This window comes from Pogoniulus pusillus, chromosome 29, assembly GCF_015220805.1.
Source record: "Pogoniulus pusillus isolate bPogPus1 chromosome 29, bPogPus1.pri, whole genome shotgun sequence".
NCBI lineage: Eukaryota > Metazoa > Chordata > Aves > Piciformes > Lybiidae > Pogoniulus > Pogoniulus pusillus.
Window position 1 is genome coordinate 1,679,618 of NC_087292.1, and position 21,829 is coordinate 1,701,446.

General features: G+C 57.1%; 1 protein-coding gene across 2 annotated transcripts in view; it reads left to right on the forward strand.

Annotated features, from left to right (window-relative positions):
* Positions 1–6,038: 6,038 nt before the first annotated feature.
* Positions 6,039–21,829, forward strand: part of LOC135188373 (ubiquinol-cytochrome-c reductase complex assembly factor 1) — a 69,932-nt gene continuing 54,141 nt past the window's right edge. Inside the window, exons 1-4 of one of the 2 annotated variants that reach the window (XM_064167774.1) lie at positions 6,039–6,097; positions 10,251–10,355; positions 14,463–14,567; positions 16,942–17,049. In XM_064167774.1, the coding sequence (XP_064023844.1) occupies positions 6,074–6,097; positions 10,251–10,355; positions 14,463–14,567; positions 16,942–17,049 (342 nt within the window). In that variant the 5' untranslated portion in view covers positions 6,039–6,073. The remainder of the gene's footprint in view (positions 6,098–10,250; positions 10,356–14,462; positions 14,568–16,941; positions 17,050–21,829) is intronic. The other variant, XM_064167775.1, reaches the window with a different exon arrangement.

Below are 21,829 nucleotides of genomic sequence, written 5' to 3' on the forward strand. Positions count from 1 at the left end.
TGGTGCCATGGTCTGGCCTTGAGCTCTGTGCTAAAGGGTTGGACTTGATGATCTGTGAGGTCTCTTCCAACCCTGATGATACTGTGGAGTTTGGTCACAGTGATTACACTAGAGAGGCTTTCTTGTGGCACCTGCTGTCACCAGTGGGCATGCCCTGAACCAGGAAGCCAGCTGCCCAGTAACTGTCTCACTGCCAGCTATCCACCCCAGTCTCTCCACTGATAATGCTCAGCTCTCCTCTTCCAACTCCTTCTTCCTTACATGCTCTGCAAAGAGGCTGCCTGCACTGAAGCTGGGCTGTGGTCCTGAACAACTGCTAGGTGGGTAGAAAGCCAACTGAGACTGGATCAAAACAGCACTATGAGGGAAATTCCTCTGCTAAACCAAATCCAAACTGTTACAAAGAAATGCTAGGCACAGCTTGGCTTTGCCAGTGTTTTGAAGGGCTCAGTGCTGCCAGCTCACTTCATCTGGGTATAGGAATTTTAACACAGCCTATGTGATTTTAGCTCCAGCTGCCTCCTGCTTCGGGGCCAAAATCAATCACAGCCCCTCCCTGCCTCCACGGTGAGGGCAGCTGGATCTTTATCTCATTGTCACACATCTGGATAACATGTGGGCATGGAATTGTTTTCTCCAAGCTGAATTAGCTGCACACTCACCCTTGATGTGATTGCTGGAGTAAGGGTTTTACTCACAGGCTGGTGAAAAGGGATTGAAAGGAAAGCTGCTGGGGGAGAGGAATCTCAACCCATCTCACTCCTAACAGTTTGATGCCAGTGCTAGCAATAGATGCCCAGAGCCTGGAGAGGCATCACAGTGCAGCACCTGAAGGGCAGCAGAGAGGAGTTCCAGCCAGCCCCATGCCAGCTTCAGCAGGGCAGCAGAGAGGAGCTCCAGCCAGCCCCATGCCAGCTTCAGCAGGGCAGCAGAGAGGAGCTCCAGCCAGCCCCATGCCAGCTTCAGCAGGGCAGCAGAGAGGAGCTCCAGCCACCCCCATGTCAACTTCAGCAGGGCAGCAGAGAGGAGCTCCAGCCAGCCCCATGTCAGCTTTAGCAGGGCAGCAGAGAGGAGCTCCAGCTACCCCCATGCCAGCTTCAGCAGGGCAGCAGAGAGGAGCTCCAGCCACCCCCATGTCAGCTTCAGCAGGGCAGCAGAGAGGAGCTCCAGCCACCCCCATGTCAGCTTCAGCAGGGCAGCAGAGAGGAGCTCCAGCCAGCCCCATGTCAGCTTCAGCAGGGCAGCAGAGAGGAGCTCCAGCCAGCCCCATGCCAGCTTCAGCAGGGCAGCAGAGAGGAGCTCCAGCCAGCCCCATGTCAGCTTCAGCAGGGCAGCAGAGAGGAGCTCCAGCCAGCCCCATGCCAGCTTCAGCAGGGCAGCAGAGAGGAGCTCCAGCCAGCCCCATGCCAGCTTCAGCAGGGCAGCAGAGAGAAGCTCCAGCCAGCCCCATGTCAGCTTCAGCAGGGCAGCAGAGAGGAGCTCCAGCCAGCCCCATGTCAGCTTCAGCAGGGCAGCAGAGAGGAGCTCCAGCCAGCCCCATGCCAGCTTCAGCAGGGCAGCAGAGAGGAGCTCCAGCCAGCCCCATGTCAGCTTCAGCAGGATCTCACATGACTCTGTGCAGCACGGGGAACATAAGAAGCAGCTAAGAGAACAAACTCAGAGCAGCTAAGAGAGGTGCATGCCTCCAGGCTGGGATCTTGCCGACCTCAGAGATGTGGTGGGATGGCTCCCATGACTAGAATGTTGGAGTGGAAGGATGCAAGCTCTTTAGAAAGGACAGGCAGGGTCTCCTTTGGAGACCTGCTCCAACTGTTCCGTGTCCTTCTTGTGCTGGGGACACTAGAACCAGACACAGTGCTGCAGGTGGGGTCTCAGCAGAGCAGAGCAGAGCAGAGCAGAGCAGAGGCTCAGAATCCCCTCCCCCAGTGATTTGGTCAAACTGAAGCATGTCAAAGCCCTGTGCACCATCAGTTCAGACTAAGAAACCAGGCTGAGTGGCAGGAGCTGGCACAGTCAGTGTGTTTAGCAGAGATAGTGCTGGGCCCCATCCTCTTTAACACCTTCACAGATGATCTGGATGAGGGCATGGAGTCAGTCATCGGCAAGTGTGCAGATGACACTAAGCTGGGGGCAGATGTGGCTGGGTTGGAGGGCAGAAGGGCTCTGCAGCAGGACCTTGACCACCTGGACAGATGGGCAGAGGCCAAGGGGATGGGGTTCAATAGCTCCAAGTGCAGAGTGCTGCACTTTGGCCACAACAACCCCATGCAGAGATACAGGCTGGGGTCGGAGTGGCTGAGAGCAGCCAGACAGAGAGGGATCTGGGGGTGCTGATTGATACCCACCTGAACATGAGCCAGCAGTGTGCCCAGGTGGCCAAGAGAGCCAGTGGCATCCTGGCCTGCATCAGGAATGGTGTGGCCAGCAGGAGCAGGGAGGTCATTCTGCCCCTCTACTCTGCACTGCTTAGACCACACCTTGAGTGCTGTGTGCAGTTCTGGGCCCCCCAGTTTAGGAGGGACATTGAGATGCTTGAGCGTGTCCAGAGAAGGGCAACGAGGCTGGGGAGAGGCCTTGAGCACAGCCCTACGAGGAGAGGCTGAGGGAGCTGGGATTGGTTAGCCTGGAGAAGAGGAGGCTCAGGGCAGACCTTATTGCTGTCTGCAACTACCTGAGGGGAGGTTGTGGCCAGGAGGAGGTTGCTCTCTTCTCTCAGGTGGCCAGCACCAGAACAAGAGGACACAGCCTCAGGCTGTGCCAGGGGAGATTTAGGCTGGAGGTGAGGAGAAAGTTCTTCCCTGAGAGAGTCATTGGACACTGGAATGGGCTGCCCGGGGAGGTGGTGGAGTCGTCGTCCCTGGAGCTGTTCAAGGCAGGACTGGACGTGGCACTTGGTGCCATGGTCTGGCCTTGAGCTCTGTGCTAAAGGGTTGGACTTGATGATCTGTGAGGTCTCTTCCAACCTTGGTGATACTGTGATGCTGTGACACAGCCCCAGGTCAGACAGCATCTCCACTATGGAGGACAGACTACTGCAAGCCACTATGAGACTCCTCTGCTGTTGACAGATGCCTGTTCTCTGCACAACTACACACCATAATGACTCCTGAGCTTCATCACTCTTGATGACTAAGTTATTCATGGCAAAGAGGAAGCTTCAGGAAGGTACAATCATTCTCCCCCATTGCCCTCTCACACAAACCCAGCTGTTAACAGCAGTATTTCATATTGCTCTAGCCTAATGCACAGAGAACAGCCAAGCAAACAGAAAGCAGCAGAGCTTTGCCCTTCCTCCCCACAACTACCCCTACACCTAATCACAAAATGGAATGTGGCATGGCCCTGGCAGGGCCCTGAGCTGTTCCACACCCAGCCTCGTGTCCAGGGAACTCAGTCACTGCACCCCTCAGATGCACTAAAGCCTATTTCAGCAGATTCCAGCAGCGAGTCAGAACACCCTGGGAAAGACCAAGGGCAGAGACAGAGATCTGCCTGCAGAAAGGGAGCTCGAGCAGGTGATTCCATTGGCCTCCCGAGGCCTGACACTTCACAACAGATGAAAGATTTCTAAGGACTACTGTGGAATTTCAGGGCCATTAAAGCAGCTGCTATTGCCCTCTGGAGAAGCTGACATCCCAGTAAATGCACTGGAAGAGAGGAGTAGAACATTATAGTTCCCCAGCCCTTTAAGCCAGCCCTGCTGCTAAGAGCAGCCTTGCTCTCCTCGCCAGCTGTTCTTGCTCACATCTGCACCAGCCTCATGTACCAGGACCAACATTTGTGAGGTGATGTGGATGTGATCCAGATTAAAGAGGCATTCTGCTCCATTGGGCTGCTGCTCAGGTTCACTCTGCAGTCTCATGAAAGCTGGTGGCAGCTGAAGCAAGGGGTAGGAAACACACCGGGGGCAGGTGGGATGATGTCTGTCAGCAAGGTGCTGGCTCTGCAGCCTCTGGGGACACTGGCACGTGAGGCTCTGCCATGCTTTGGTGGTGCCACCACAGTGCAATCACAGAGCCACAGAAAGTACCTGGTTGGAAGAGACCTCTAGGATCATGAGTCCAACCTAGCCCATCTAACTAACTAACTGTGGCCCTCTCCTGCTGCTCTGAGCAGTCCTGGAGGGGCTGAGCAACAGTGTGGGTCTGGTCAGGGTGGGGAGACAGAATCACAGAAACACTCAGCTTGGCAAAGCCCCTCAGGATCCCCAAGGACAACCACCCTGCTCTACAGCGTTCACCCTAAGCCACAGCCCCAAGCACCACGTCCCAAGGGCTTTTAAACACCTCCAGGGTTGGTGACTGCGCCACCTCCCTGGGCAGCCTGTGCCAGTGCCTGACCACTCTTGCTGGGAATAAAAGTTTCCTAATATCCAGTCTAAACCTCCCCAGTCACAGCTTGAGGCCATTCCCTCTTGTTCTGTCACTAATTACCTGTGAGAAGAGACCAGCACCAACCTCTGCACAGCCTCCTCTCAGGCAGAACCACAGAAACACAGAATTAACCAGACTGGAAAAGACCTCCAGGATCATCGAGTCCAACCTAGCAACTAACCCCCTCTGATGAACTAACCCCTGGCACCAAGTGCCTCCTGCAGCCTCCTCTTCAGCACCTCCAGCCACGGCCACTCCACCACCTCCCTGGGCAGCCCATTCCAATGCCAATCACTCTCTCTGCCAGCAACTTCCTAACAACATCCAGCCTAGACCTGCCCTGGCACAGCTTGAGCCTCTGTCCCCTTCTTCTGGTGCTGGCTGCCTGGCAGCAGAGCCCAACCCCACCTGGCTACAGCCTCCCTGCAGGCAGCTGCAGGCAGCAATGAGCTCTGCCCTGAGCCTCCTCTGCTGCAGGCTGCACCCCCCCAGCTCCCTCAGCCTCTCCTCACAGGGCTCTGCTCCAGGCCCCTCCCCAGCCTTGCTGCCCTGCTCCAAACACCTTCCAGCACCTCAACAGCTCTCTGCAATGGAGGAGCCCAGAACTGGACACAGCACTGCAGGGGTGGCCTGAGCAGTGCTGAGCACAGGGGCAGAAGAAGCTCCCTTGTCCTGCTGCCCACACTGCTCCTGAGCCAGCCCAGGATGCCACTGGCTCTGCTGCCCACCTGGGCACTGCAAACTCACCTTCACTCAGCTGGCCACCAGCACCCTGCGCATGCTCACACAGCTGCTGCCTTCTGTTGGGGCGGGCAGAGGCCACATCGAACTCAAGCAGAGCAAGCCACAGCGGCTCTCACGCAGCCATGTTTCGCTGCCCAGCAGCAAGTCACAGCCACCACCGCTCTGCACCCCGAGCCTGCTGCCCAGCAGCAAGTCACAGCCACCACCGCTCTGCACCCCGAGCCTGCTGCCCAGCAGCAAGTCACAGCCTCCACCGCTCTGCACCCCGAGCCTGCTGCCCAGCAGCAAGTCACAGCCACCACCGCTCTGCACCCCGAGCCTGCTGCCCAGCAGCAAGTCACAGCCACCACCGCTCTGCACCCCGAGCCTGCTGCCCAGCAGCAAGTCACAGCCACCACCGCTCTGCACCCCGAGCCTGCTGCCCAGCAGCAGATCACAGGCACCACCGCTCTGCACCCCGAGCCTGCTGCCCAGCACCAAGTCACAGCCACCACCGCTCTGCACCCCGAGCCTGCTGCCCAGCAGCAAGTCACAGCCTCCACCGCTCTGCACCCCGAGCCTGCTGCCCAGCAGCAAGTCACAGCCTCCACCGCTCTGCACCCCGAGCCTGCTGCCCAGCAGCAGATCACAGCCACCACCGCTCTGCACCCCGAGCCTGCTGCCCAGCAGCAGATCACAGCCACCACCGCTCTGCACCCCGAGCCTGCTGCCCAGCAGCAGATCACAGCCACCACCGCTCTGCACCCCGAGCCTGCTGCCCTGCAGCCGCAGCTCACAGCCGCCCCCGCGCAGCTCACCCGCGGACGGGGCTCAGCCCTGCGCCTCCGCTCCCCGCCCGAACCGAAGCCGCCGCAGCCCGAGGCCCAGCGCCTCGCGCCCTTTCCCGCCTCCCGGGGCGGCGCGTGCGCAGGCGGCGGGCGGAAGGGGCCGGGCCGGCGGAAGCGGCGCCGGGATCCATGGCGGCGCTGGGCCGAGCCGCGGTGAGTGGCGGCGGCCGCGGCCGCTTTCCGCGCCCCGTGGCGGCGCGGCCCGACCCCCCCCGAGGCCGCGGGCGGTTGGCGTGTGTTGGCCGGGCGCGTCCCCCGGGGTGTGCCAAGCCGCGGGGGTGCCTGCTGGGACGGCCGCGGCGCCTCCCGTGCCTCCCCCCGGCTGCGGTCCGTGCGGAGGAGCAGGTCGAGCTTCGCCTGCGGAGTCTGTGCTTATGTAAGGAGGACACAAGGCTCAGTGCCCCGCAGTGGGGCCTGAGGGCTCCTCCGTCCGCTGCTTGCCCTGCTGCTTTGGGCAGGGTCCCTGTGCCCTTCGGTGTGGGCAGAGCCGTTGCGGGCGCTCGGCGGCTCCCGGCTGCTGCGTCTGGGCGCTTCTCTTCTCGCTGCCGTGGGTCTGTAGAGCCTTGGCAGCGCAGTGCTGCGCTTTGCTGTGGTCTAGGAAGGGCAGGCTTGTGTCTGGGGCCGGTTCTGTCACAACGCAGCGAGGGCTGGCCGGGGACAGCTTGGCAGGAAGGGCGAAGGGCTTCAGTGCGAGGGCAGTGCCCATGTGCCAGACCCATCCGCTTCGCTCTCTGCGCTGCGAGCGCGGGGTGTGGTCCGTACCAGCCTGGGCAGCCCTGTCCTTGCAGCCCTGTCCTTGCAGCCCTGTCCTTGCAGCCCTGTCCTTGCAGCCCTGTCCTTGCAGCCCTCGTTCAGCCCTGTCCTTGCAGCCCTCTCCTTGCAGCCCTCGTAAGCCCTGTCCTTGCAGCCCTCTCCTTGTAGCCCTCGTTCAGCCCTGTCCTTGCAGCCCTCTCCTTGCAGCCCTGTCCTTGCAGCCCTCTCCTTGCAGCCCTCTCCTTGCAGCCCTCTCCTTGCAGCCCTCTCCTTGCAGCCCTCTCCTTGCAGCCCTCTCCTTGCAGCCCTCTCCTTGCAGCCCTCTCCTTGCAGCCCTCTCCTTGCAGCCCTCTCCTTGCAGCCCTCTCCTTGCAGCCCTCTCCTTGCAGCCCTCTCCTTGCAGCCCTCTCCTTGCAGCCCTCTCCTTGCAGCCCTCGTTCAGCCCTGTCCTTGCAGCCCTCGGGGTGAATGCAGCAGGAGCAGGGCAGTCCTTCTGCCCCAGTGCTCAGCACTGCTCAGGCCACACCTTGTGTCCAGTTCTGGGCCCCTCGATTCAAGAGAGCTGTTGAGGTGCTGGAAGGTGTTTGGAGAAGGGCAGCAAGGCTGGGGAGGGGCCTGGAGCACAGCCCTGTGAGGAGAGGCTGAGGGAGCTGGGGGGGTGCAGCCTGCAGCAGAGGAGGCTCAGGGCAGAGCTCATTGCTGCTTGCAGCTGCCTGCAGGGAGGCTGTAGCCAGGTGGGGTTGGGCTCTGCTGCCAGGCAGCCAGCAGCAGAAGAAGGGGACAGAGGCTCAAGCTGTGCCAGGGCAGGTCTAGGCTGGATGTTGTTAGGAAGTTGCTGTCAGAGAGAGTGATTGGCATTGGAATGGGCTGCCCAGGGAGGTGGTGGAGTGGCCGTGGCTGGAGGTGCTGAAGAGGAGGCTGGCTGGGGCACTGAGTGCCGTGGGTTAGTTAATTAGAAGGTGTTAGGTGCTAGGTTGGGCTGGCTGAGCTTGCAGGTCTCTTCCCATCTGGTTAATTCAGTGATTCTGCGAGTGTGAACCTGCCTGGCAGCAGTTGGAATGCAGTGACCGTAATTTCTGCTCCCTCCTCCCTTCTGCTCTTCCTCCATGCTCTCCTCTGAGCTGCTACCTGTCACTGCCTCCACCAGAACGTTCCTTGGCCTCTGTGCTTCAAAAGCTTGAGCAGCAGAACTGTGGCAACATAAAAGGTTTCCTGCAGTTTTAATGACTCCAAGAGGTAGTCACTAGCGAACAGGGAGGAGGAAGCCAGGCAAGGGGGAGCAGGGAGAGTGGCAGAGAAGCAGGGAGTCACCAGATGGGTCCAGCTGTCAGTGGAGCTGTACCTTCCAGGCTGCCCTTTGCAGTGTAGCTCTGCCTGGGGAAGGTGAAGGACTTTTGTCCTAGCTTGCCCTGTCCCTGAGCAACTCCTCTCCCAGCTGCTTCTGGAATTCCATGAGGGCAAAATAAGCTGATTTAGCATTTCAGCCTGGCCAGGGTGGTTGGTTGCCATTTTTGTGATCTCAGTTGCCTTACTTTGGAATTAGGGAAGCATCTAAGCTGTAGTAAGTGGTGAGAGCACATAGCTGGGAGGAAGGGGACTCCTAACAGCATCAGCATGGCCCAGCTCAAGTTCTTGAGTTACCTGGACAGGCTGCAGAGGTGGCACAAGCCAACCCCAGGAGGTTCAACAAGACCAAGGGCAAGGTACTGCAGCTGGGTGGAGGCAATGTGAAGCACAGATCCAGGCTGGGCAGTGCCAGGCTGGAGAGCAGCCCTGAGGAGAGGGACTTGGGGGTGCTGCTGGAGGAGAAGCTCAGCAGCAGCCAGCAGTGTGCACTTGCAGCCCAGAGAGCCAAGCAGAGCCTGGGCTGCAGCAGCAGCAGTGTGGCCAGCAGGGCCAGGGAGGGGATTCTCCCCCTCTGCTCTGCTCTGCAGAGAGCCCACCTGGAGTCCTGCATCCAGCTCTGGAGCCCCTGGGACAAGAGGGCTGTGGAGATGCTGGAGAGTGTCCAGAGCAGGGCCAGGAGGATGCTGAGAGGCTGCAGCAGCTCTGCTGTGAGCACAGCCTGAAAGAGTTGGGGCTGTGCAGGCTGGAGCAGAGGAGGCTCCCAGGGGACCTTCTTGTGGCCTGCCAGGGTCTGCAGGGGGCTCCAAAAAAGCTGGGGAGGGACTTTTGAGGCTGTGAGGGAGTGGCAGGAGTGGGAGGAATGGAGCAAAGCTGGAGGTGGGGAGAGTGAGGCTGGAGGTGAGGAGGAAGTTGTTGGTGATGAGAGTGGTGAGAGGCTGGAATGGGTTGCCCAGGGAGGTGGTTGAGGCCCTATGGCTGGAGGTGTTTGAGGCCAGGCTGGCTGAGGCTGTGTGCAGCCTGCTCTAGGGTAGGGTGTCCCTGGGCATGGCAGGGGGTTGGAACTGCCTGATCCTTGTGTTCCCTTCCAGCCCTGATTGATTCTGTGATTTTATTCTATGATGCTTCTGACCTTTGTCAGATGCTGGGGGGAGAAAGCCCAAGCAAAGTACTTTTTGCTTAGATTGTAATAGTTGCCTGATCATGTGAAAACAAATCTTCAAACTTCAGTGTCTCTACTGGAAATAAAAGAGGACATTGGTTTGGTTTTTGCCTTCTGTCTTCATGCCTTCTGAGGAGCTCAGGGTGTGGTAGGGTTGTGGTCAGTGTCCAAGCATTTCAGCTCTACTACTTAATCCTGCCAGTGCCACAGAGCTGTTCTTTGCCTAAGGAGATCTCCAGCAGTTTGTGTGCTGCCTGAGGCTTTGCCATGGTTGCCAGGAGGATTTAAAGACCCTGGTGGTATTGTGTCACCTGTACCTTGGGAAGGCAGCTGGCTGCAGGAGGTGCTCCTGCTGGCTGCAGCCTGGTCCTGACTGTACCCTCTGCCACTCTGTGCTTGGTACTGCTTTCTTGCAGCCCAAGGGAGAAGTAAGAGGTGGTGGAGTCACCATCCCTGGAGGTGCTGAAGCCAAGCCTGGCTGGGGCACTTAGTGCCATGGTCTGGTTGGTTGGTTGGGCAGGGCTGGGTGCTAGGTTGGGCTGGCTGAGCTTGGAGCTCTCTGCCAGCCTGCTTGATCCTGTGATTCTATGAAGTAGCACCTGGAGGTTGAGGGGAAGGTTATGTCCTGCAAAGGGAAGATTCCTTAGCTGCTGGAGGTGTTTCTCTTCTGCTGGTGCCTTTTTCTTCATTACTTGATTTGTTGCACTGTATGTTACCTGGTAAGTGTGCCTGTGCTTATTTTAGCTTTACATATCTCTCTGTCCAGTTGGGTTTGCCTTTTTTGTTCTGGGGGGTGGTGGTGGTGGTTTTGAATGGTTTAGGTTGGAAGGGACCTGAAAGCTCAGCCAGTTCCAACCTCCCACCATAGGCAGGGAGACCTCCTACTAGAACAGGTCTCTCAAGGGCTCATCCATCTCCAGGGAGGGAGCATCAACAATGCATCTGGGCACTGTTGTATAGATGACTAAAACTTGTGGCAGCAGAATGCTGCAGCTGTTTGGAAGAACTTGGGTCCTTTTCTTCATTGCTGGTCCTTTTCTGTTTCAGAGCTGCCAGACTGGAGTGACTCAATGGATAACAGCATGCAGTGGATTATTGCAGGCAGCCACAGTCCAAGGCCAGTGCAGAAGGATGCTGCATGGTGTTTTTCAGGTAGGATAGCAGAATGTGTTCAAGTGCATAACCTAGTAAGGAAATGTCATAGTTCTTAAATAAAAAGGCTTCCAGAAGTGATCTCAGGGTGTCAGGGGCTGGAAGGGACCTCTGGAGATCTGCCAGTCCAACATCTGCCAGAGCAGCAGCAGAGAATCCAGCACAGGTGGCACAGAAACACATCCAGACAGGGCTGGGAAGGCTCCAGAGGAGGAGACTCCACAGCCTCTCTGGGCAGCCTGTGCCAGGGCTCTGGGACCCTTCCAGCCAAGAAGTTCTTCCCCATGCTGAGCTGCAACCTCCTGTGCTGCAGTTTCCATCCATTGCCTTTGCACATCCCAAGCACCAATCCAGGCTGGGCAGTGCCAGGCTGGAGAGCAGCCCTGAGGAGAGGGACTTGGGGGTGCTGCTGGAGGAGAAGCTTCACAGGAGCCAGCAGTGTGCACTTGCAGCCCAGAAAGCCAAGCAGAGCCTGGGCTGCAGCAGCAGAAGTGTGGCCAGCAGGGCCAGGGAGGGGATTCTCCTCCTCTGCTCTGCTCTACTCTGCTGAGAGCCCACCTGGAGTCCTGCATCCAGCTCTGGAGCCCCTGGGACAAGAGGGCTGTGGAGATGCTGGAGAGTGTCCAGAGCAGGGCCAGGAGGATGCTGAGAGGCTGCAGCAGCTCTGCTGTGAGCACAGCCTGAAAGAGTTGGGGCTGTGCAGGCTGGAGCAGAGGAGACTCTCAGGTGACCTTCTTGTGGCCTGCCAGGATCTGAAGGGGGCTCCAAAAAAGCTGGGGAGGGACTTTTGAGGCTGTGAGGGAGTGGCAGGAGTGGGGGGAATGGAGCAAAGGTGGAGGTGGGGAGAGTGAGGCTGGAGGTGAGGAGGAAGTTGTTGAGCAGGAGAGTGGTGAGAGGCTGGAATGGGTTGCCCAGGGAGGTGGTTGAGGCCCCATGGCTGGAGGTGTTTGAGGCCAGGCTGGCTGAGGCTGTGTGCAGCCTGCTCTAGGGTAGGGTGTCCCTGGGCATGGCAGAGGGTTGGGACTGGCTGCTCCTTGTGCTCCCTTCCAACCCTAACTGGTTCTGTGATTCCTATGGCAGGGCACAAGTGAGCAGAGGCTGTCCCTGTGCCTCCCTTCCTGACCCCCAGCCCTCAGCTGTCTACAGACACTGCTCAGGTCCCCTCTCAGTCTTCTCCTCTGCAGACTCTCAGCCCTAGGGCTCTCAGCCTCTCCTCCTCAGATTTGGAACAGCTTTAGAGGCTGTCTCTTGGTGTTTCCTTCCTCCATAGGCTGAAACAAGAGGAGGTTAAACCTCTTTTGCCCTCTTGTACATTACAACTTGTGTCACAGAGGCATGACCTGATAACAACCTTCCAGTACCTGAAGGGGCTGCAAGCAGGCTGCAGAGAGGCTGTGCCCAAAGGGCTGCAGGGACAGGACGAGGGCAATGGCTGCAAAGCAGAGCAGAGCAGATGGAGATTGGATGTGAGGAACAAGTTCTGCTCCAGGAGGCTGCTGCAACAGGTTGCTGAAAGAGGTGGCTGAGGCCCCATGCCTGGAGATACTGAAGCTGAGGCTGGGCAGGGCTGTGGGCAACCTGCTCTAGTGGAGGATGTCCCTGCTGAGTGCAGAGGCTTGGACTGGCTGAGCTCTGGAGGTCCCTTCCAACCCAAACCATTCTATGATTCTTGCTCCCCACTGCAGTGGGCAAAGTGTCACCATCCCAGGGTGCAGAGCCTGCTCCTGGATCCCTGCCACCCCAGGGAGTGCTGCAGTGCAGGCAGCTTCTAAGTGACCAAGCAGTGCTGGGCTCTACCAGCCCTAATTGTTGCCCTGTCCATGCAGAGGGGGTTGGCTTGGATGAGCTTGGGAGATCCCTTCCAACGCAGACCATGTGTGAATGTGTGAGAATCAGAGGCTCACCTGTAGGACCTTTGGCTTTTTTCAGATAGGACCTTTCAGTCCTGGGAGCATTCCCTGTGCTTGTGACACAATCACACTCTTAAAGCACCAGTCCCAATGTGAGGCTGGGAGTAGAGAGGGACAAGAGGAGCTGGGAAGTTGGTTGGTTGGTATGAAGCTGGGCATTGTCTGGGCCAGCAGCAGGTCCTGACACTTCTGGGGATGACTGCTCTGAACAAACCTCTCTATTTATTCTCTCTGAGGCTGTAGCCAGGTGGGGTTGGGCTCTGCTGCCAGGCAGCAACAGAACAAGGGGACACAGCCTCAAGCTGTGCCAGGGCAGGTCTAGGCTGGATGTGAGGAGGAAGTTGTTGTCAGAGAGAGTGATTGGCACTGGAATGGGCTGCCCAGGGAGGTGGTGGAGTGGCCATGGCTGGAGGTGTTGCAGCCAAGCCTGGCTGGGGCACTTAGTGCCATGGTCTGGTTGGTTGGGCAGTGCTGGGGGATAGGTTGGGCTGGCTGAGCTTGGAGCTCTCTTCCAGCCTGCTTCATTCTATGATTCTATTCACAACCACCTTCCTGCTAACCTGGCTGTGTAAGAGTGCAGCTTCCTGCCTGGGGATTCCACTTGCTGCTGCTTGGTAGCTTTCTTTACTGTGCAGTAGCTCTGTACTACAAATCACTGAGTTATAGCTCATAGACTGCACAGCGTTGGCAGGGATCTCTGGAGATCATCCAGTCCAAGCCCCCTGCAGTCAGCAGGGACATCCTAAACTAGATCAGGTTGTGCAGAGCCCAAATAAGTCTTGCCTTGTATATCTCCAGGTATGTGAGCTCCACCACCTCCTTGAGCAACCTGTTGCAGTGTTCCACCACTCTCATAGTAGAGAACATCTTCCTGATGTCCCATCTAAATCTACCCTCTCTAGTTTGAAACCATTGCCCCTCACATCCAATTGCTACAGGCCTTTGTTAATAGTCCCTCCTCAGCTTTCCTCTAGGCCCCCTTCAAGAAGACTGCTCTAAGGTCTCCCTGGAAGCTTCTCTTTTTCATGCTGAGCAGCCCAAATTCTCACCCTGTCTTCACAGGAGAGGTGCTCTGAACTTACAGAGGGTGTAGTGGTAGCTTTCACCCTGCCATTCTTTACTTCAGTCAAGAGAACTGAATGGATTATGAAGTTGTGGATGAGAACAGCATAAACTCTGCTGCTTTGCAAGGCCAAGAAAAGGAATGGTTCTCTATTAAGGAATTAATGCATAGAAATAGTGTGTGAGGAATTCAAAGCAGTGGGTTTTGAGAGTGGAGTGCCCTGCCAGACCATTCCATCCTTTATAGATCACTGGCAGGTGTATGGGGTGCAGCATTCAGCATCCAGTTCAGTTCTGTGCTCCCCAGGCCAGGAGGGACAGAGATCTGCTGGAGAGAGTCCAAGGATGCCGCAGGGACTGCAGCACTGCCTGAGGAGGAGAGGCTGAGAGCCCTGGGGCTGAGAGTCTGCAGAGGAGAGGCTGAGAGGGGACCTGAGCAATGTCTGTAGGTAGCTGAGGGCTGGGGGGCAGGAAGGGAGGCACAGGGACAGCCTCTGCTCACCTGTGCCCTGCCACAGGACAAGGGCAAGGGAGGGAAACTGCAGCACAGGAGGTTGCAGCTCAGCATGGGGAAGAACTTCTTGGCTGGAAGGGTCCCAGAGCCCTGGCACAGGCTGCCCAGAGAGGTTGTGGAGTCTCCTCCTCTGGAGCCTTCCCAGCCCTGTCTGGATGTGTTCCTGTGCCACCTGTGCTGGATTCTCTGCTGCTGCTCTGGCAGGGGCTGGGCTGGCAGATCTCCAGAGGCCCCTCCTAGCCCCTGACATCCTGGGATCTGTGACAACCGTGCTGGGAGGCAGGGAGATAATGAGGGAGACCTCCAGGGAGGCTTCATCCCTGGAGGTCTTCAAGGCCAGGCTGGATGTGGCTGTGAGGAACTTGATTTGCTGCGAGGTGTCCCTGGGCTGGAGCTGGCTGATCCTTGAGGTCCCTTCCAGCCCTGACAATTCTGTGATTCTATGATTCTCAGCTGTTTGTAACAGCTGTGCTAAGAGGTGAGAGATGTTTATGACAGAAAGCTTCTCAGGGTTAGATTTCACTGGAATTGACTTGGAAGCAAACTAAGGGGAACTGGGGAAGAGTGAAGCCTTCCCTAGTCGATGGTCATGCAATGATTTTCTCTCCTCCTTTTGCCTAGGCACACAATGCCAGCAAGGTCAGACCACCAAAAGCCTGTGGGGGGTTGATCCAAGCCAATGGAGCCATTGCACAGCCAAACAGATCCTTCTACACAACAAATAAGGTCAGCAGAACGATGCTTTTGTTGTGCTGTGAACGACGCAGGTACAGGTAACAAAAGACTCCGCAGAGCAGGCAGGAGGTGACAGAATTTTGTATCAGCTGTTTGAGTAGATGTGAACAAAGGCCCCAATCGTTTGAGAAGTGCTCTGTGTCGCTGCAGAAAATGAGGTCAGACAAGGAAGTCAGAACGGGAAGGTGCAGCTGCAGTTTGGTGCTCTGGAGTGGAGGTTCCAATCCCAGACTGCCAGGCTGGAAGGGACCCCAGGGATCAGCTGCCCCAAGCTCTCCAGGTGCCAGCAGAGCTGCCAGGAGCTGCCCCAGCACCCTGCCAAGCTGAGCCTCCCAACTGCCCAGTGCAGGGCATGGCACTGCTGCCCCTGGCAGGAGATCCCAGTGCCTGCCTGTGCTGATGGGAAACATTTCCTGCTGCAGTGCAATGGGAATGTCCCCAGCAGCAGCTTGTCCCCAGCAGCCCTTGTCCTTCCCATGGCACTGCTTGTCCTAAGGGAGTCTCCATCCTGCTGGGAGCCTTCCTGCATGGCCTGGTCCATGGTGCTAAGGTCTGCCCTGAGCCTTCTCTTCTCCAGGCTGCCCAGCCCCAGCTCTCTCAGCCTCTCCTCCCATGGCAGAGGGCTGCCTGTGCTCTGAGCACTCTCCTGGCCCTTCTCTGGACATTTTCCAGCCTGCCCACATCTTTTTTGTCCAGTAGGGCTCAAAGTCCAGGGTGATGAGAGCCTGGCACAGGTTGCCCAGGGAGGTTGTGGAGCACAGAATCACAGAGCTGGGCACAGAGGAGCCAGATGAGGTTCCCCAAGGACAAGAGCAGAGTCCTGCCCCTGGGGAGGGATAACAAAGTGCAGCAGCCCAGGCTGGGAGGTGACTGCTGGAGAGCAGCCCCAAGGAGAGGGCCCTGGGGGTGCTGGTGGCTAACAGTTGCCCATGGCACAGCAATGTGCCCTGGGGGCCAAGAGGCCAATGGGATCCTGGGGTGCATTAGGAGGATGTGTCCAGCAGAGCCAGGGAGGTTCTCCTGCCCCTCTGCTCTGCCCTGCTGAGACCTCATCTTGAGCACTGCCTTCAGGTTTGGGCTCCCCAGTTGCAGAGGGACAGGGACCTGCTGGAGAGGGTCCAGTGGAGGGCTGTGAGGATGATGAGGGGACAGGAGGGCTTCCTTATGAGGAGAGGCTGAGGGCCCTGGGGCTGCTTAGTCTGGAGAAGAGAAGACTGAGAGGGGATTGGATCAATGTTTCTAAGTGTCTGAGGGCTGCCAGGAGGGAGGGACAGGCTCTGCTCACTGCTCCCTGGGGTAGGACAAGCAGCAATGGATGGAAGCTGCAGCACAGGAGGTTGCAGCTCAACACAAGGGGAAACTTCTTGGCTGGAAGGGTCCCAGAGCCCTGGCACAGGCTGCCCAGAGAGGCTGTGGAGTCTCCCGTGGAGCCTTTCCAGCCCTGTCTGGATGTGTTCCTGTGTGAGCTGTGTTAGATAGGATTGTCAAAGATCCCATTCTGTGCTTCACGACCTCCCTGGAGGTGTTCAGGGCCAGGCTGGATGAGGCCTTGGGCAACCTGTTCTCATGGGAGGTGTCCCTGCCAATGTCAGGGGGTTGGAACTGGCTGAGCTTTGAGCTCCCTGCCAACCTAAACCATTCTGTGATTCTGTGGAGAGTGGGAGCCATAACTTGGAGAGCTGATTTGTGTACAGGGTGTTGGAGTAAAAGCAGTTTACATCCAGAAACAAAGATCTGGCACACAGGATAGGGTCAGGTTTTGCAGAGAAGAACTACAAGAAGGGTCCTAAGAGAAGGGCCATGAGGATGAGCTGGGGGCTGGAGCTGCTCTGCTGTGGGGACAGGCTGAGACAGTTGGGGTTGTTCAGTCTGGAGAAGAGAAGGCTCCAAGGAGACCTTATTGTGGCCTTGCAGTGTCTGATGGGGGCTACAGGAAAGCTGGGGAGGGACTTTTTGAGGTGTCAGGCAGTGATAGGAGTGGGGGGAATGGGTCCAAGCTAGAGGAGGGCAAATTGAGATTAGACCTTAGGAAGAAGTTGATCAGCATGAGGATGGTGAGAGCCTGGCACAGGTTGCCCAGGGAGGTGGTGGAAGCCTCATCCCTGGAGGTGTTTAAGGCCAGGCTGGATGTGGCTGTGGGCAGCCTGATGTAGAATGAGGTGTCCCTGCCCGTGGCAGGGGGTTGGAGCTGGATGATCCTTGAGGTCCCTTCCAGCCCTGCCAGTTCTGTGACTCTCTAAATGTGGTTTTGTTTTGCTGCAAACAAACCTCCTGAAATCCTCTGCTGGAACCTGTAGCTTTTGTGAGTGGAGAGATTTGTCATTGCCTTGCTGAGAGTGACAGATGTGACATTGCCATTCCACAGCATCCTTCTGCAAAGGATTCCTTGCAGCCATCAGAGGAGAAAGTGAGTGCTTTCACCAGGATCATAGAAGCCCTGGGTTTCACAGGCCCCCTGAAGTACAGCAGATGGGTAAGGCATTCATCTCCTCTTTCTTTTGGTCATTTGATCCTTTCAGAGGTCTAAAATGCAAATAAAAAACTCCACTGCTTTCTTGCCCTGTGACAAAATGAGAGCTCAGTGGAACACTTCTGTTTCTTACCCATCCACATTCCTGGTTTGTGATGTAAGGAATAATAATCCAGCTTCAGCCCCCCTTGATCTGTGCATTGCCATGATTGACACAGAGAGGAATAATGTGCTTGGCTTCTGGAGCCTGGAGCCTGCTTGAGTTTCTTCAGATGGTAGACCCCAAATACTGCCTCCAGCTCTGCTGTCCTCATCATCAGAAGGTCACAGAGCTGTGGGAGTGGGTCCAGAGGAGGCCACAAAGGTGATCCAAGGGCTGCAGCACCTCTGCTACGAGGACAGGTTGAGGGTGCTGGGAGTGTTCAGCCTGGAGAAGAGAGTCACAGCACACATCCTGTTGGCAGAGCTCTCCAGGCTCATCCAGTCCAACCCTTGAGCCAGCACTGCAGGCTCAGCACCAAACCATGGCCCTAAGCACCAGGGCCACAGCTGCTGGAGCACCCCCAGGGATGGGCACTGCAGCACTGCCCTGGGCAGACCACTCCAAGCTCTGAGAAGCCTTCCAGGGCACAAATAGTTCCTGAGCTCCAGCCTGAGCCTCCCCTGGGGCAGCCTGGAACCATTCCCTCTGCTCCTGGCCCTTGGCACCAAGCAGCAGAGGCTGCCCCCTGCTCACTGCCCCCTCCCTGCAGGCAGCTGCAGAGAGCAATGAGCTCTGCCCTCAGGCTGCTCTGCTCCACCTGCACACCCCCAGCTCCCTCAGCCCCTCCTCACCCCCAGCTGCTCCAGGCCTTTCAGCCCCCGGGGGGGTTGTTAGCACTGCTCCCAGTTTGATGCCATCAGCAGACTTGCTGGCAGTGCTCTCTGTGCCTGCATCCAGGCTGCTGCTGAATATGCTGAGTAGTGATCTGTGTTAGAAAGCGTTGTCAAAGGTCACCTTCTGGTGAGTAGTCCTGGTCCCAGTACTGACCCCTGGGGGACCCCACTGGACAGAGGCCTTTCTCTGGGCCTCCCTCAGCACTCTGTGACAGGAGAGTCTCCCAGACAGACAGCAGGGAGAGCAGTGATTGCTGTTTGAGTCACTGCTCACTGCCAGCTGCCTAGGGCAGGGTCACAAAGAGCTCTTCCCTTTCTCCCAGAGCAGTTGTTAGCATTGACTGAGGGAGAGCAGTTCTGCAAGAGCCTCTCCAGTCCTTCTGCAGAAGGAAGAAGAGAGGTGAAATGAATCATTTCTTTGCTCTGAACAGAGAATAGAGGCAGCTTGAAGGAAGAGCTGAACCCAGCTGTGCAGGAGTTAAAAGCTTTCAGATGCTTTGAACACCTGCGTGGTGGAATGGAACTTAGGAAGAGGTTCTTCAGTAGGAGAGTGGTGAGGCTCTGGCACAGGCTGCCCAGGGAGGCTGTGGGTGCCTCCTGCCTGGAGGTGTTCAAGGCCAGGTTGGATGAGGCTTTGAGCAGCCAAGTCTGGTTGAGAGCTGTCCCTGCCCATGGCAGAGGGTTGAGTAGATTTGCTCTGAAGCATCTTCCAACCTGAGCCGTTCTGGGCTGCTGTGACTTCTCACCTCAAAACCTTTAGGATGCTTTGAACATCTGCAGGGTGGAATGGACCTCCTCTGAGGCAGATGTGAAGCTGTTGCTGGTTGCATCTTCTCAGCAAGCAAACAGAAGCAGCTGAGTGCTGAGGTGTTTTGCTCCAGCCCAGTTGCTTGAAGTCAGCTAATGGCAAACCTGAGGGAGCAGTTTCTGCCTCTTGTGCTTGTGCACACAGTGTTGTAACAGAGATTCTTGTAAGCTCTAAGTGCTGATTCAGATCTCTCCTTAATTGCTACTCTTTACTGCCTGCTTTTGGCTGCAGAACTTGGCTTTGGAGGGTTATTTTGCAGTGAGGGCACAAGAGACCTGAGTTCATTTTTGGCCTTGCCAGAGCTCTCTCTGAGATCTCAAGGAAGTTTCTTCATATTTCTCTACTTCTTTCTAGTTCCTTCTCCCTTCCCCCACACTCCTCATACACCCTCAAACTTCCAGGATTGAATTTCAGCAGTTTCTGCTGTGTTGGTTGCCTGATTTAAGGGCTGACTTGCAGGGACTGTTCTGTACAATGTGTTTTTAATGTCCACTAATGCCTGGTCTGGGGCAGTGGCTTTCACCGAGGAGCTGTCTGCTCCCAGGCAGTGTTCCCTTTGAAAATGAAACCTTCAGAGCTCCACTAAGCAGTGTAAATTATTTTACTGCAAGAAGTTGAGACCTAGACTTGATTTTTTGACAAAGCCCTGACATTATAGAGTAGGAAAAATAATGGCTCCTGTGTTTCCACAGCAGGAGACCACTTGCAACAGTCTTAGTTTTCCCTTTGGTTGGAGGAGACACAAATAATTCCTTTGGTAATTTGAAGTGCTATAACCCCACCCCCTCCCAGCCCCAGCCCAAATTCAGTGCTGCTTCCTGGCTTAGGGGACCTTTGCTGGCCCTCTGGGAACTGAAGCTGGCAAAGGAAGTGAAACAGAACAAAAAAGGCTGCTTCAAATCCATCAGCAGGAAAAGGAAGCCCAGGGAAGGTGTGGGCAGTGCTGAGCCAGGAGGCAGCCTGAGAGCTGAGGGTGCAGAGAAGGCAGAGCTGCTGAATGCCTTCTGTGCTTCAGTCTTTACACCTGAGGCTGAGCTCCCCTATGGACTGCAGACCCTGGGTGAAGGAGAGGAAGCCTGGAGGAGGGAATGCTCCCCACTGGTCAGTGCAGACTGGGTCAGGGATCAGTGACACACATTGAACACTCACAAGTCCCTGGGCCCTGATGAGATGCACCCAAGGGTGCTGAGAGAGCTGCCCGAGGTTGCCACTCTGCCACTCTCCATCATCTTTGCCAACTCGTGGCAGGCAGGAGAGGTGCTGAGGGCTGGAGCAGAGCCAATGGCACTGCAGCCTTCAGAAAGGGCAAGAGAGAGGTTCCAGGGGACTACAGACCAGGCAGCCTCACCTCCATCCCTGGGGAAATGATGGAGCAGCTCCTGCTGGAGGGCATCTCAAGGCACTTGGGGGAGAAGAAGGTTCTCAGGAGTAGGCAGCATGGATTTACCAAGGGGCAGTCAGGCTTGGCTAACCTGAGAGCATTCTGTGATGCCCTAACTGAATGGGTAGCTGCAGGGAGAGCAGTGGCTGTAGTCTGCCTTGCCCTTAGCAAGGCCTTTGGCACCATCTCCCATGTCAGTTCAGTGAGCAAGCTGAGGAGGTGTGGGATGGAAGAGCAGGCAGTGAGGTGGGTTAGGAACTGGCTGCAGGACAGAGTTCAGAGGGTGGTGCTCAATGGTGCCAGGTCCAGCTGGAGAGCTGTGACCAGTGGAGTCCCCCAGGGCTCAGTGCTGGGCCAGTCCTGTTCAGCATCTTCATCAGTGCCCTTGCTGAGGGCACAGACAGACAGAGGCTGCTCAGCAAGTTTGCTGCTGACCCCCAGCTGGGAGGCTTGGCTGAGACAGCTGCAGGCTGTGAGGCCATCCAGAGAGCCCTGGGCACAGAGGTGGGCACAGAGGAGCCAGATGAGGTTCCCCAAGGACAAGTGCAGAGTCTTGCCCCTGGGGAGGGATAACAAAGTGCAGCAGTCCAGGCTGGGAGGTGACTGCTGGAGAGCAGCCCCAAGGAGAGGGCCCTGGGGGTGCTGGTGGCTAACAGTTGCCCATGGCACAGCAATGTGCCCTGGGGGCCAAGAGGCCAATGGGATCCTGGGGTGCCTTAGGAGGATGTGTCCAGCAGAGCCAGGGAGGTTCTCCTGCCCCTCTGCTCTGCCCTGCTGAGACCTCATCTTGAGCACTGCCTTCAGGTTTGGGCTCCCCAGTTGCAGAGGGACAGGGACCTGCTGGAGAGGGTCCAGTGGAGGGCTGTGAGGATGGTGAGGGGACAGGAGGGCTTCCTGGTGAGGAGAGGCTGAGGGCCCTGGGGCTGCTTAGTCTGGAGAAGAGAAGACTGAGAGGGGATTGGATCAATGTTTCTAAGTGTCTGAGGGCTGCCAGGAGGGGGGGACAGGCTCTGCTCACTGCCCCCTGGGGTAGGACAAGCAGCAATGGATGGAAGCTGCTGCAAAAGAGGTTCTGCCTCAACACAAGGGGGAAGTTTTGACTGGAAGGGTCCCAGAGCCCTGGCACAGGCTGCCCAGAGAGGTTGTGGAGTCTCCTTGTGTGGAGCCTTTCCAGCCCTGTCTGGATGTGTTCCTCTGTGCTCTGTGTCAGATAGGATTGTCCTGCTCTGGCAGGGGGTTGGACTCGATGATCTCCTTGGGTCCCTTCCAGCCCCTGACACCCTGGGAGCCTGTGAGTGGGCTCTGGAGCTTCCAAAGGTTTCATTTTTCTCTTCTTGGTGTTAGTAAGGAGGAAGGGCTGAGAGCTCTGCTCTTTGAGACCTCTGCTGCCAGTCACTGCTCTGCAAAGCTGGGCACATCCTGCTGTCTGCTGGGTCTCAGAGTGGTGGGGGGTGGAAAGGACCTCTGGAGGTCATCTGTTTCAACCCCCTGCCAGAGCAGGGTCACCTGCACCAGATCCCACAGGAACACATCCAGGTGGGTTCTGAACACCTCCAGAGGAGACTCCACAGCCCCCCTGGGCAGCCTGCTCCAGGGCTGTGTCAGCCTCACAGGGAAAAATTCCTCCTCCTGCTTCCATGCAACTTCCTCTGCCTCAGCTGCCACCACTGCCCCTGTGCTGCCCTTGGGCACCACCCAGCAGAGCCTGGCTGCAGCTC